This window comes from Protomyctophum parallelum (genome assembly GCF_964188405.1).
Source record: "Protomyctophum parallelum genome assembly, chromosome: 20".
NCBI classification, from domain to species: Eukaryota; Metazoa; Chordata; class Actinopteri; order Myctophiformes; family Myctophidae; genus Protomyctophum; species Protomyctophum parallelum.
The window spans coordinates 30,084,540-30,100,531 of record NC_139718.1 but is presented as its reverse complement, the minus strand read 5'-3'; the positions used below and the strand labels follow the sequence as shown (position 1 = coordinate 30,100,531).

The following is a 15,992-nucleotide window of genomic DNA, read 5'->3' as shown; positions in this document are numbered from 1 at the left end:
TTTTTGAGAAAAGTGAATAAAGAGGCCAGACCAATGACCAATATTTGTGCCAAGTTTGGAGGCAATTGGACCACTACTGGGACCAGCTTTTCTATTTATAGTATTTTGTGTCCTGGTAGAGCTCTCGCCATTGGACCACAATGTCATTGTTTTGAGCCCCGGCACCATCAACTCGTCATCATAATGAGTAGCACGGCTTGTGATTTTCCATGGTTTTCCATCTGCCAGGGGTCTACTCTAGCGCATTGTAACGAGGATAGACACACTTTCGGCTGATACAGACAATCCGCCTCTCTGACCTACTTAATTACTTATAGTAGGATGTTAGTTCTGTTAGATGTTAGTAAGGAGATAGTCTCGCGTTGCCAGACTGTTGAGTCGCGCAATTTTCAAATGCTTCCGTCATACAGTCTGGAGAACGGAAGCTCTGATATGAGCAAGCGATAAAGCAGAAGTGAAGCCTCCTCCCCTATGTTTAATCTTTACAGTCGCGTATATTTATCCTAATATAAATGGAAATCATCTAAGCATAGCCTATATAGCTTGCTGCTTAGCAGAAATGGAATAAAAAAAATTCAATGTAAAGATATTTACTTGCGCAAGCAGAGCGCGCAAGTAATAATTTCGCCCGGTCTTCGTTCACCGTGACAGCCAACCCGCCATTTGATGTGTATGCAAAAAAACAGCAAATCTGTGCCTGGTTTGCTGGGACCAGATCACATAAATGACCATATGTCTTACGTCATCATTTAGAGCTAGTCATACGTATACTATATACATAATCAGTAAAATAAAATAGCAAATTGTGCCTGATCTGCTGGGACCAGAGTACGTGGTGTGTATATGTATGACTAGCTCTCAATGATGACGTAAGAAATATGGTCATTTATGTAATCTGGTCCCAGCAAACCAGGCACAAATCTGCTGTTTTATTTGCATACGCATCAAGTGGCGGGTTGGCTGGCACGGTTTTTGGCGCAAAGTAACCACAGTATACCGCTAATCAACTTACAACTACATACTCTATATAGTATATTATGTATATGTATATGTATGTCTTACGTCATCATTTAGAGCTAGTCATACATATACTATATACATAATCAGTAAAATAAAATAGCAAATTGTGCCTGATTTGCTGGGACCAGAGTACATGGTGTGTATATGTATGACTAGCTCTCAATGATGACGTAAGAAATATGGTCATTTATGTAATCTGGTCCCAGCAAACCAGGCACAAATCTGCTGTTTTATTTGCATACGCATCAAGTGGCGGGTTGGCTGGTAATAATAATAAGTAATAATTTTGATCCCTTTTTAGTTTTTCAAAGAAAAATAAATCATGATCTAGAATATATCTACATCGATAAAACTGTATTTCTTTTATAGATAGAAACTTGAACCATACTTAATAATATCTAGGTGTTTATATGCATAAAGTAGGTAGGTAATAATAATAATAATAAACTTTATTTGTATAGCACCTTTCATACATAAATGCAGCTCAAAGTGCTTCACAGGGCAGGACACAAAAATATAATACAATAAAACACAAGTAGTTAAAATGATAGAACAATGGCAAAGAACAAAATTTTATATAAGAACATAAAATAAATAAAAACAAATAAAAACACCACATGCAGCAATCAGTCAGGGCAGGAACGTGCATAGTAAAACTCAACTAAAAGCAAGAGTGAAGAGGTGAGTCTTGAGTTGAGATTTAAAAATGTCTACAGAGGGTGCGTGTCTGAGCTCGAATGGAAGTTTATTCCAGGCTGTTGGGCCGTAGAAGCAAAAAGCTGCCTCACCATATTTTTTTGTGCACATTCTTTTAGGCACTTCAAGTAGGCCAGCATTGGAGGACCTGAGGGGGCGGTTAGGGACATATCCAGGTAGGCAGTCACGGAGGTACGGAGGTGCGAGACCATTGAGAGCTTTATAGACAAGTAAAATAATTTTAAAATCAATCCTAAAAACAACCGGAAGCCAGTGCAGTGATGCCAAAACTGGAGTAATATGTTCTCTCATCTTAGTTCTAGTTAAAACTCTAGCTGCTGCATTTTGGACAAGTTGTAATCTGTCAGTCGTTTTCTTAGGCAGTCCTGAAAAGAGTGCATTGCAGTAGTCAAGCCGAGAAAAAACAAAGGCGTGGATTAGCGTTTTTGCATCGTCCAAGGACAAATAGGCTCTGATTCGTGCAATATTTCTAAGGTGAAAAAAGGCAATCTTGGTAACATGATTAATGTGTGAATTAAAATTCAGTTCAGAATCAATAATAACCCCCAGGTTCTTTACTGTACTGTTACTTTCTACAGTCAGGTTGCCAAGTCTGCTTATTATTGATTCTTTCTGCTCGCTAGAACCGATTATGAGAACCTCTGTCTTATCCTCATTCAGCTTGAGAAAGTTCTCACTCATCCAACATTTGATGCCAGACAGACAGGTCAACAGCGGGTCTAAAGCACAGGGATCATCTGGGGCCACAGAAAGATATAGTTGGGTATCATCAGCATAGAAATGAAAATTGACTCCGTGATTGGTAATGAGTTCGCCCAATGGCAGAATGTACAAGGAGAACAGCAGAGGACCAAGAATCGAGCCCTGTGGAACACCAGAACTGATGTCGTGTTTGTCTGAGTCAAACTCGGCTAGATTGACAAAGTAACTTCTGTTTGATAGGTAGGAGGAGAACCAGGACAGGGCCGTACCAGACAGGCCTATCCAGTGCTCCAGACGCTGTATTAAAATTGAATGATCAATCGTGTCAAATGCAGCCGTTAAATCTAGAAGTAAGAGAACGGATACATGTTTCTTGTCAGCAGACACCCTAAGATCATTCATTACTTTTACAAGTGCTGTTTCTGTGCTGTGATTTTTCCTAAAGCCAGATTGGAATTTGTTGTGCACGTTATTGTTCTGTAGAAATACATCCAATTGATGAGAGATGCATTTTTCTAAAACCTTGCCCAGAAAGGGTAGATTTGAAATGGGTCGATAGTTACCCAAAACAGAGGAATCAAGATTGTGTTTCTTGAGTAGGGGCCTAACTACGGCAGTCTTCAGCGAGTCTGGGAAGACGCCTGATTGTAGAGAGCTGTTTACAATTTTTAGGATATCTCCAATCACACTGTCTAAGACCTCTTTGAGAAAGGTGGTGGGAATTGTATCCAATGAACAGGAGGAAGATGTCATCTGTGATATGGTTTTGCGGAGTTAGTCTTCATAAATTGCGCAAAACGATAATAGGCTCCCCCTGGAGGGATCTACCCTGGGACCATTAGCTGCTGTTTGAAGGTTTGCGCTAGCAGCAGCACCATTCATAATATCAGCTCTAATGTTAAAGATTTTGTTATCAAAAAAGCATGCAAACTCATTACACTTAGCTTTAGAGGCCGGGAATGACTGCTTGTAGGACTGGGGGGTGTTTAAAAGTCGATCAATGGTAGAGAATAGGACTCTGGCATTTTTCTTGTTCTCGTTAATAATGCCAGAGAAATATGCCTGCCTTGCTAGACGCAAGGCTTTGTTATAGGTGACTGTTGACTTTTTAAGAATCTCTAGGTGGGTGGTGAGTTTATTTTTTCTCCAAGCTCGCTCAGCTCTACGACATTCTTGCTTCAGTGAGCGTGTATGCTCATTTAACCAGGGCGTCACTCTGGTGTTATGTTTCTTTTTTGTTTTCAAAGGAGCCACTATATCAAGAGCTGACTCTAGTTTAAGATTAAAAATTTGAACCATATCATTTACTGGGGGAGTATCGGGCAAGGGGGGGCCCAGATGACGAGAGAACTCGTCAGCTGCAGAAGAGCTAAAAAAACGCTTTGTTATGGTATATTCAGTGATGTTTTTCTCTAGATCAGAGACAGTCATATTAAAACACAGCAAATAGTGGTCTGATAGCTCAGGCCTTTCAATAGTCCTTTCCACAGTGATGTTCATCCCTCTAGAAATCACCAGGTCCAGAGTGTGCCCATGTTTGTGTGTAGGCCCAACAACATGTTGGATAAACTCAAAGGAGTGCAATAACTCTAAGAAACCCATAGCCACAGCATCTGTAGCATCATCCAGGTGCAGATTAAGATCACCTGAGATAAGAGTTCTGTCATAGTTAGTGGAGCAGATAGATAAAAGTTCTGATATTTCTGTTAGAAATATTGCTTTACTGCATTTTGGCGGGCGATAAATGCTAATCATTGGCATAGAGGATTGACCAAGTAATATAGTGGCCTGGTATTCAAAGGATGTAAAGCTGCCCAGGGTCAGAGCCTTGAATTTTAATGTGTCTGAAAAGATTATTGCCAGTCCACCTCCTTTCTTAGCCTCGCGAACAGAGTGAATGAAACTGTAGTTTGCTAGGAGAACAGCTCCATCCGAGCCAAGCCATGTCTCTGTTAGAAAGATTATAGCTAGCTTCTCTTTACAGATTATATCATTTACAGAGGAGGACTTATTTGTTAGTGACCTGATGTTAAACAAGGCACTGATGAAGATTAAAAGTACGGCTAGCAAATAGTTACACCTAATAATTATACATTTCAAACGTTCCTTCACAGAGATACTGAGATTTGACAGTTTACAGCGGTCGAAAGTACTTGCGCGCTCTGCTTGCGCACTAGTTGGCCATGTATGGCCTACTAGTGTGCAACAAGCAAGTATGCACTCGACAGAGTGCAGTTCTAGTTTAAAATATATTTTGAACCGAAATGGCAGCTTCCTTTGTGAATTATTGCCCACAAAACTAGTAACCCAATCATAGCCACTGAAGGAGAGAAGAATGAAAACAATGTGTATCATAATAAGAATGCTGTACGTGTATGGGTTATGAGTTGTCTGGCATTCATATCTCCACTGGACCAACAAATCAACAGTGACGTTCAGACAGCGTTGTTTTGTCGGAGAAATGTACTATCAGCCCTTTCATTTATAATGATTGCACCAGCACGGAACAAGTGCATTGAACCAATGCGAAATATTTATATAATAGGCAGTAAAGTAGCAAATTCTGATCTAATATTGTCCGGAATGCACCACTTTAAAAAGCATGAATTAGAGATGCACAATATTATGACCGATCTCCGATTGTTTGCATCGGCCAAAAAACGACCTCATGACATGAAAATTGTCTCATATTTATAAGCATTGTGGTCCAGAAATAAACAAAACCGTCTCTGCCATATTGTTGGGGAGGTGTGTCTGTATCGTTTGTCAGTCAGTCACTCATATTTTATACAGTCCGTTTCTAGCGAAGATTGAACTAATTATGGCGGCAGTAACATTAGTGTTTTCTCGCAGGCAGTTGATTTTTTACATCCATATGAGTGAACCCGCCAGGAGCGTTTGTTTATTTTTGGAACACAGTTCTTACCGCAAACCAGGTAGGATTTGAAATTATGTCAGACTTCGGTAATCTATATAGTTTCCGATACAGATATATTACATTATTATATCATGTTTACTAGGGTGTTTTCATGATTCTGAACCCAATCCAAGCATTTGTTTTGCATGAAAAACACTCTTTGGGCTAAATTCTGCCATAGCAACTTGACCAAATGTGCCCTAATGTGCCCAAATGTGCTGACCTCATCACATTTGTGATGACGGCTATGGCCTTTTTAAACCCAAGGAGTATTTTTCGTGCAAATCTAAATTAGCTAATGCTTGGAACGGATTCAGAATGATGAAAACACCCTAGTTTGACACATGCTACTTAAAGCATAATGAAATTTAGAAAATTTTGCCTTATAATGGTACCCCAACTTTCAGCAGCTGTCAAAAATGGCTCAGGGTAGAAGATAGTCAAGCTGGCCTGGGCCGTGGCTCAGCTGTCCAGGCACCTTGGCTGGTAATCTAGTCTGGTAGTGTGCCGCGGGTTCGACTCCCGATCCCGACGGCCTTTACTGCATGTCACTCCCCCATCTCTCTCCCCATTTCCTGTCAGCCTACTGTCTGTCCCTCTATAAAAGATATAAAATATAGGCAAAGCCTTCCCATTTACTTCGGCCCCAACCTGTACATACTATATATATCTAATGTTTAGAGAATTGTTTTGTTATTATTATTACAGTATATCAATTGTTGTTGTTATTCATGTCATGATTGTGTGTGAGTGTATGGGACCCGAATGGAAACAAGACCTTGCGGCCTTGTTTCCATTGCATTCCATTCAGATTCTGTGAAATCCTTTTGCACAGGATGCTTGACTGCACATTGTGCCGTTTGCATTTATATGTTGTCTAATAAAATATTCAATCAATCAATCAATCCTCCACACGCATTATGCCCTCCCAGTGAAACTCTCACTGTGAGGTCGAAAGAAGTAGCTGGCAACTTCACATGTATTAGAGTGGAGACACATTCTCCTCTACACCCTCCCTATAAACAAACCAACCAGCAGCGACAAGGTGGGCTACAACAGTACATAGAAAAGCGGGAATTGGCAGAATGACTGAATTGGGGGAAAAGGGGAGGAAGATAGTTTCGTTTTCATACACCCCAATATACACTATGTGAGGCTAATTTTGATCAGCATACCTATTCTTCCACTTAGCAAATATAGACCCTGGCGATGGGCAGGACACAGTTGACAATGTTGAAGCATACACACACTGGATGGACACTGGAGAGTGAGACAATATTAGAACAGAAAACATCTGGACAAAGGGCCCCTTTTGCAACCAGATCTTATTTTAATGATGTTTGGGAGACAAGAAACACTTTCCTGTATTTTTTTATGTGGGTAATTTGTGTTTTTAGATATTTCAGTATTTCAAAGTGTCCATGACATGTCATGGACAGTGGGCTCACTTCCAGGAAGTTGTACATGCCCAAAGTGTAGTCCAGGAAGTAAGCAAGCCCAGTGTCCATGACATCACGGAGTCCATGGACACTTTGAAATACTAAAATATCTAAAAACACATTACCCACATAAAAACCCCAGGAAAGTGTTTCTTGTCTCCCAAACAACATAAAAAGGATCTAGTTGCAAAAGGGGTGAAGTGGCTCTTTAATTAGAAATACTTGAATTAAACCTGACCCTAATTCTTCCCCAAAACTGATCCATTTCAAAGAGGCGGGTTTCATTTTAGGGATGTTCTCATCTTTCAAGCCTTGTACAGGCCTCTTACAGGGATGCAGTGGAGAGTATGACACACACACACACACACACACACACACACACACACACACACACACACTTCTTCAAACAGCTGTTTGCCATCGCCAATCTAATTTCTATGACTGTGCATTACTAATAGGATGGATTACAAACCGTGTACACAGTACACACACATGAAAACAATTTCTGCAACTGTTTATTTGATGTCTCACAGCTCATTTTAAAAACGGTTTCAAAGCAGCAATCATTATTTCTTAGTTTAGGAGCATTTCTGCTCTTGTGCTGTCATTTGTCTCATTACCAGCATGCAGGCTTAGCAGACCGGATGCCTGGTTGCACATTGCCCCCTAGTGGAGAAGGAACATCTTTGTTCTCTCTCGCTCTCTCTCTCTCCAACTGACACTGCACTTTCTGGCAAAGTTTCAAGCAAGTTTATCCTATGATTCCTGTCCTGTCAATGAAGCCTCATATAAACCAGACATTATGCAGCATACTTCAGGGGAGGAATCAAGAACCCTAATCCCACCTGCTTCACTAACAGAATGGCTTTGTTACAAAATTTGTGATAGATGTGAAAGATTATTGATGTATAAGATGTAAATAACATACACTACTATTTTGAAAGTTTGCAGTAGGTATAGGTAACGCAAGTCCTGGATTAAAAAATGACAATACTTTATTATAGAGATAGATTTTTTTATATTGAACTTTGGGTATTTTGGAAGGTTACTATTGACTTATGTGATTTGAGTTGGACGGGTATTTGGCTGACAATTAAATGCACATCCTTCAGTTGCCATGACAACCTTAAGATTTATCATTTGGCAAATTGGCACATTATTCAAATTCATACAGGCAATTTCTACAGCTCAAACTTAAAATAAATAAATGTTTAGCTCATAACTCAAAGACAAGTAGCAGTTCTCTACAATGTCGTCCTCTCTCTCCACACAATGCAGCTTGGCTAGCTAGAGAGCAACAACAGAGCCATCCCCTGGGCTTAGTTGGATATGAAAGTTGCTATTTACACAAAGGTACCGGTATTAACCTATTTCAGTTTGTTTGTTTGCTTTCTTTGGGTTTCTTTTGAGGCGAGAAATTTTAATAAGCCTCCCAGGGTATTCTTTCACATCTCACACATCTACACAATACTTCCCTCTAATTTCTGCATTTTGTCATTTTATACATGCAATTAGGTGAACCAAACTGGAATGAATTAAAGAGTTCATGAAAATGCTCCCATCACTTTATCCTTTATTTCACTGCATGGTTACTTAAAATGCCAAAACATGTATGGATGCATTCACACTTTGGTATTAACTTTCTTTTCCTTCTTTAAGTTCCAAAACATATTTTTTGTTAGCTTCACAGTTTTGCCCTCAAATCAAGACAATACTTAGGAGCAGTTGCAGATAGTTTCACACAAGTGTGATATTGCTTGATACAGGCTGGCATAAACTCACTCCTGAGTTCATACAGTGACATGACGACAGTCCGCTTCACTCTCAAGAAAATGTATCACGTTTGACTTAGAAAAGTAACAATTTCTCAGATTGTAAGACTTAGATAAATGATGGACAAGTGATTGATGTTAGTGGGAAGTGAGCTTTAGCCACTTACAACAGATGTGAGCTAGTAGATAGAGAATTTTTTGTTATTTTTTAAATGGCCAAAATAGAGATGCGAGGTTGAAAGTGATTAAACAAGCTTTTCCACTACTCCTGTTTCATTGTCTTATTATCTCCAAGGTCATTCCAGGATTGCACAGCCAGGATACTCCCACCAAGAAGACCCAGAGTTGGTCTGCATAGAGACTGCATATGAGAAACACACTGGCCAGTCGACCAATAGTGACCAGGGGAGAGTGTTGGTGACTCAAAACCCTGTCCTCATAAGTTCATTGTTCCATTTCCTACAGCCAGGGACACCATGTTTCCTCAATGTCAGTCCAAACGTCAACTGGATGGTTGAACACTGATCAACATCAACATCATCTTGCTTCACAGCAAGTTAAAATCTTGCATGCAGGAAGGTGTACATACACTGACTCATCATGTGGTGTACACTCACTTTCAGTCTCAGCGTGTCACACGCTGCCATCTTCTGCAAAACTCCATCTAAAGGGCAGCGAAGTGGAGTTTCAAACAGCTTGAAGAAGGCAGAGCTTCTCCAGAAGAGCAGTTTCCTCACACCAAGACAGAGTATTGTATGAAGAAGGCTGTTGCATCTCATTTGGCCATGTAGGCAGCAACCTCCTTCTCCAAACTCTGAGCGAAACGGTGGTTGAGGAAGAGGAGCTGTCCGTGAGGAAGCAGCCGGTTGAGCAGAACATCAATGCGGTCGCTCTTCAGCAGGACCTGAGCAGCAACACATGGGATTTGAAAACAAATCAGACCCATCTGAAGTGAGTGGTGCTGTACTTGTGCTGTACTGTACTGTACTAGCCCTCCTCCCTGGCCTGTGTGTATGTGTGTTAGGCTGTGCAACAGTGACACTTGGTGGTGAACAAACGCTATAACGCTATTTTCGTAGGGACAGACAGACCCAGGGACCCAGCCACACACATAGCTGTCTATAGGAGTGGTTGTACCACTCAAAGAAATAAGCTTTTATATGCTGCCTCTTCTTCTTGGAATGATTTGCAAAAGCTATCCTAGCAGATCACTTTGGGGAAATTTAAATCTAGCCTGGATAGGGAGACGTACTATTGGCAAACAAGATCGCCTATTTTGTTGTTGACAATTGCTGCACTTAGAAGTCGTTTGTAACCATTTTGCTTTCCGATCCTCTTTTGCACTTTAACACCCGAACGCCCAGAGGTATTTAGGACCATTAAATCAAAGCGTCCAGCGATTTGCAGCAACGGAGCATCCCGGATGTAGCTGAAGTAGCTAGATGCAGCCAAAACACCACCGAGGCGATCTACAACAACGGGAGGTATGATTAATTCTAATGCGACTAGCGACGGGACCGCGATGGCCCGTCTAAAACATCATCTTTGCTTAGAATTGGACGGAATGATTTATTCACATTTTAAGATTTTCGATCTGATCGGCTAAAATGGGGGGAACATTTTGGATGACGTCCCAACTGGAAATGACATTGAATGTTGCCCAACAGACGCTCCCAGCCTGTGGAGCTATGCGATCGGTTTTATCAATAAATCCTTTTATTAATCCTTTCATTGATCTCCATCGCTGGGTGTTACTATTTGATAGGACGGAGAACTCAGTTTATGCCGCTCAGGGTGTTAACTGGATATTGTGTTCACTTGTGTCTAGTAGTGTGTGATATATACTGTACATGTATTGTTTGTCTATTGTTGCTGAATCTTGTCATCGTCATACTTGGAAAATAGATTTGAATCTCAATGAGTATTTTAACCTGGTTAAATAAAGGATATGATGGTGATGATGTGATTAAATATTGCATTTGAGAAGGCTTTACTTATAAGCAATCGAATAAATAAAAACACTTTACTTCAAAATGTACCGAAATAGCCAATCTAGAAGCTTACAATGCATCGCGTTGCAACACATTGAAGCTTGTAGATCAGCTATTTTTGGAAAATGTTTCGACATGTTTTAAGTAACCTATAATGATTGGAACATATCGGCTGCATAATTGCAGATACAGATGTCGTCAGAATGGTAAAATAATGACTGATATTATATAGTAGTCGTGCTCTACCATAAAGTGGAAACTGAGTTGTTAATGATCCCAGGAAGCTACAGCTACAACGTAGCAGTCATTTCTCACCGCCGGTGCTTTGTTTGTTTTAAGCGCCACCTTCCATGGTGTGAAATTGAGTTGCCATCATTTGAGCAATTGCATTAGCATCACCACTGGTGCGCTCAAACTGGTGAAACACTGTTCAAATAAGAGATTCCCACCAGTAAAATAAATTATCAGAAGCACAGATCATAAACTGAGTTGTGCTCCCGTGGCGAATAATAATGTTGAAATCAATTGGATTAGATTTGTTTTATGGCGTATGCAGTTGACCGAGATTGAAAGAGACTGCTCAATCAAAAAATAATTAAGAATAAATTAATGTACAGGAATCACACGTTTTTGTCCCTGTATTTAATTACTTCAGTTAAACACTAAAAACAATGTAGACTATATTTTATGAACATTCAATATACTGCATTACTTTTTAACCTCCTTACAACTGTTGCCTGGCTTTTCTTTCTACCTACCACAGCCACACAAATGTATATATATATATATATATATATATATATATATATATATATATATATATAGGACAATGAAGGGGACACATTTCCAGGAAAAAAGTGGTCAGCAGAGGATTTTCCTCATACTTGCTATCATCCTCAAATTATTCTATCATTTTTCAGGGTGTAATGAGCTCCACGGTTGATAAACGTAAGTGCAGAGGCGCAAAATAGGACGATGAATTATGCATCTCCCAAGTCATGAATCTCAAGTTGCATCATGGGAGCTCCAATGTATTAAATAGAACACGGGATGAGGAAGTGCATTATATTCATTTGGACAGCATAATGCTACAGAGGTTGTAACACTGTAGATTTCTGCAGTACTGTAGAACAATAAATACCCACCACGTGTCCCTAATATTTTTATGGGAGTAGTGTTTGGGTGTACAATTGTTTCTGGATTGAATACTCCTAATTTAGACCCAATTGTTTTGGGGGGTCCAGACACTGGGGTCCAGTGCATTTACTCTCACTGGTGTTTTCAGATCAGGATACAGATTGTAGGATACCAGTTCTCAGCTGGGCACACAATGACCAGCAGTCACAATGACCAGCAGTCATTGTGTGCCCAGCTGAGAACTGGTATCCTGCCTCTGGCTATTGAGGTAGAGCGGTTTTCAGCAGTGCCAAAGAGAATATATTATGTAATGTATGTGACCTAAATGATGTGGAAAATGAATTTCATTTTATGTTTTATTGTACCCTGTATGATGATTTGAGGGTTCCACTATTTGAGGCAATGCAACAAAGAAATCCTGATCTATTCTGGGAAGATGATGGACAGAAGTTATTTAATAATGAAGTATTTAGGACAGCCCAGTTTGTTTCTAGAGCCTGGAGTAGAAGACAATCCCAGCTCTTCATCATTATCATCATTTATTTAACTCACGACCATGATCACATGGTTTGGAGCACAGATTCATAAAAGTATACAATCGAAAGTATACAATACATTACAGATTACACGATATACATAAATATCGTAAGGCTTTCCCTATTTTATTGCGTTCAAGTAGGTACATGTGTTTCCTCAGAGACTAAATGTTTTTATAGTGGACAACATCCTGCATAACTAAATTCAGGACATGTGCGGTGCAGTGAATGTAGACAGACACTAGTTCTGTCCGCCTCAGCAGGTTCTGTGTTCCGTCGCTGGGACGGTGGCAGGTTTCAATGGCAGGCTGGCATCACTGTTGCCAGCCAGGGTGTTCCTGCTGGTGGTGGTTTCATTGTGAACAAGTAGCCTAAGCAGAGTACAGTACTGTATGCATACCCTACCTGGCAGGTGAAAACAAGCCACCAGATTAGCATTTGAATGCCCGATCTGCATTGTGTACAAGAGGACAGGCAACGTGGTCCACCCCCCACCAACCCCCACCCCCGGGCCAGGACAGAAGAGGTGTTAAAGGTGCGTTCAGACTTGGATGGTTAGAGCGGTTCGATTACATACAAAGTCAATGCAAAGACGAGAATTGCGCGAACGGGCGCGGCGCGACCTTGTGCAGTATAAACTGGACGAACCGAGGCGAATATATATATATATATATATATATAAGGTCTAATTCCTCATGGGGGCTGAGGCATTAAGGTCTAATTCCTCATGGGGCAGAGGCCCCGTGGCCCCCACGGACTCTATGTCACTGTGTCTCCTGTCACAGGCCTAATGGTATTTTAGGCCTGTATTTTATTTTATGTTGTATATTATGTAATCTGCCTTGTAAGGATCTGGAGTGTATTAGTCAGTTTGGTATTGACTTGATCATTGTTTGCAAACCGTCATGGTGGTTTATTGTCATTGTTTATGTAAACTGTAAAAAGTGTCCTGTAAGTCCATATGGGCTGGGCTTCTTCGGAAGCATGACACTTAAAGAATAAATAAAGAATCAATCAATCAAATGTAGCCAATGAGGAGAGAGAACTCAAACAGATGACAGGATAAACAAGTGGAATTTGTAGTGATGACACTAAAGAAGAAATGAGCAGGGGAAAATGGAAATGGAACACTATAATATTGAAGCTGATAAATGGTCGCTCTCTCCTGAATTAAATATATGAGCCTGGTTATTGACTCTAAATGTACAAAATTAAATAAATATATTTTCAGTTAACTTCCAAGCTTTTATGCCAGAATATAAAACAGAAATCAGGTTCACCTCACTCCCAGGCCCCAGCATCCTGAGGTCCTCCAGACAGTGTCTGGTGGCGTTCTTCAGGGTTGCCTCAGCCAGCAGCAGGTTCTCATGTGGCTCACAGACCAAAGTGAAGCCCAGGCTCTGGACGCCCAGCCACAGCACGCTCCTCTCCCCAGAGAAGGGCTCTCCGGCCCTCAGCCTGAGGACCCCGCTGTCCGCCTCCTGGAGGGCCACCACCTCCTCCCCGAGGACCGCCTCCAACAGCACTCTGCCCGCGGCCTCCCTGGACAGCGCCACGGCACTCCGCACCTGTCTGAATATTAATTGATTTAATTCACTTCAATTTGAGAGATAAGATTCTTTATTTGCACTCACGGAAATTCATTAAACCTCTTGAACCCCCAGGGCCCTGCAACCCTATTCTGGAGGGAACATTGGCCATAAATAGCCGATCTACAAGTGCTTGTGGTGTGAGCTTGTAGATGAGCTATTTTTGGCGAAGAGAATTGGTGAAGTACAGAGCCAACTCGGGTCCAGCTTACTAAGTCTATTCTAGAGGGTTTTAACTTTTAAGTGGTTAATTCTTCCCAGCTTCCCAGACAAAAGTCCATTGGAAATAGCACATTCTCCATGTAATAATGATAATCTCAAGTAGGTGTGTTTATATTTTAACTCTGTTAAAACCACACCATATTTGACTTCCCATCAATGTTAATCCGAGCATAGGCACACAGCTTTGAAATGTCACACTTTAGTATTAAGGGATTCTTAACAGATAGTGACTAATTTGATTTGATTTGATTGATTGAAGTATTTATTAACAGTTTGCAGAATTACAGTACATTTCAAGCACAGCTCAATACAAAACCTGTTAACTGTGAGTGGACGACACCATAAAGCATTACACTTGTTCACAAGAGGGTCCACCGTTTTCAATTCATCATAACATTTAGAGACGTACAAATATACACTTATATATAGCCAAAAACAGGAAATCATCATAAAGGAGGTAAGGGGGAAAAACATATACAGTGAGGGGGGAAAGGGGTAGGTGGGGGATTCAGATTATACGGGGGCCAGTTTCGCATTGTAGCCGTCCGTAGGAGCCCTTTGAGAGCAGTTTTGAAGGAGTCAGTCAAGGGATTCACATGTCTTAATGACAGTTGGTAGGGCGTTCCACATTTTTGTGGTATAGGAGCTAAATTAATTTAGTCCCTTGTTTGTGCCGAATCTGGGTTGCACATGGTTTGTTGAACTCCCTCTGGTGTTGTGGGTGTGGACTTCATTGACATTAAGGAAGTATTTAGACAGTTATAGGTACATGGGTATCTTGGTGGTGTATAGAATCTTGTGGACCTGGACCAGACCCATTGCAAGGTGCTGTACTCTGTCGTCAACCCTACACCATTTCATCCTGTCAAAGTGGGCAGGGGTGAGGTTCAATCAAGAGAGAGAACCCATTAATCAGCTTCACTTTCAGTTGTTTATCCTGTATCTAATATAAATTCGCTCTCCTGGCAACCTGAAAATGCATTTTCTGTTTAGAAACAAAACAAATACTATAGCAAGCCTAACAAAATAATATCACTTACACCTAGCCCCTTTCGGCACCATCGGTTACCTTTTCTGAATTTTGGACGGCTACACTACCTAGCTCTGGTCCATAGCCCTAATACCATTGCTGCTAACTTACACCTCTTTGTAGCCCCTCTCGGAACCCTCCATAAAGCTTTTCTGAAATTTGGATGTCGCTTTGTGTAGGGTCGTCAAAAATGTCAGAAACTTCAGTACCATTGGGTTCTGCTTGGAGGGCTAACCTCTTTGTAGAGACTGTCCCAGAGATATTAGAGAGTATGGGGGTCCGTGACTGTCACCTGATCTAATGCATACCAAATTGGGTCTCCTGGCAGATGAAGCACTCACCTGGCCACCGTTAATAACTTCTCTTTCTCTAGGAGTCTCCTCTCCTCTGGACCAAGCTGCGTGGTTAGGACGCTCTCATCTGGTCCAAACACACGTGAATACAACACACGACTCTCCCCAGAACCAAGAGCGCTCACCGAGCAGATTGTGTGAATCAAGAAACACTGCACCATGTTTATTTTTGTTTTACTTCAAGATTGTTCAACAGCTAACTAGGTCCTAGGACAGGTTAGAAATGATGCCAAATAAGACCACAAACTGTTCTCTCACACTTGACTTCCGTGTTGGTCATATGACTTAATTTTCAGAACAACCGCTGTTGCTTTTACGTTTTGCAGACACCAGATGGCGCTTGTTGAATGGAAAATGAAAGCAGCTGTAAACGAGAGCCGATAATACGGAGTCCCAGCAGTAGTTGATCGTGATGAAAACGCGTTTACTGGCTGTGAACCGATAAGCTACAAAAACACCTGCTGTGTGTCACATAGACATAGTGAGATGATATCTACATTCACAAGAGAAAGCCGCCCCCCCCTTTCACCTCACCCCCCTGTTGTAAACCAGTGTAATGCTTATAAT

General features: G+C 41.0%; 1 protein-coding gene across 2 annotated transcripts; it reads right to left on the bottom strand.

The window, feature by feature from the left end:
- Nucleotides 1-8,037: 8,037 nt before the first annotated feature.
- Nucleotides 8,038-15,657, bottom strand: ap5s1 (adaptor related protein complex 5 subunit sigma 1). 2 transcript variants are annotated; one of them, XM_083791376.1, is made up of 3 exons: nt 15,414-15,657; nt 13,512-13,803; nt 8,038-9,471 (listed from the first exon to the last, which is right to left on the bottom strand). In XM_083791376.1, the coding sequence occupies exons 1-3, from the start codon at nt 15,584-15,586 to the stop codon at nt 9,343-9,345; spliced, it is 594 nt and encodes a 197-aa protein (XP_083647502.1). In that variant the 5' UTR covers nt 15,587-15,657; the 3' UTR covers nt 8,038-9,342. The 2 variants fall into 2 exon arrangements, with proteins under 2 accessions (XP_083647502.1, XP_083647503.1); XM_083791377.1 differs by having other exon boundaries at nt 13,517-13,803.
- Nucleotides 15,658-15,992: the final 335 nt, after the last annotated feature.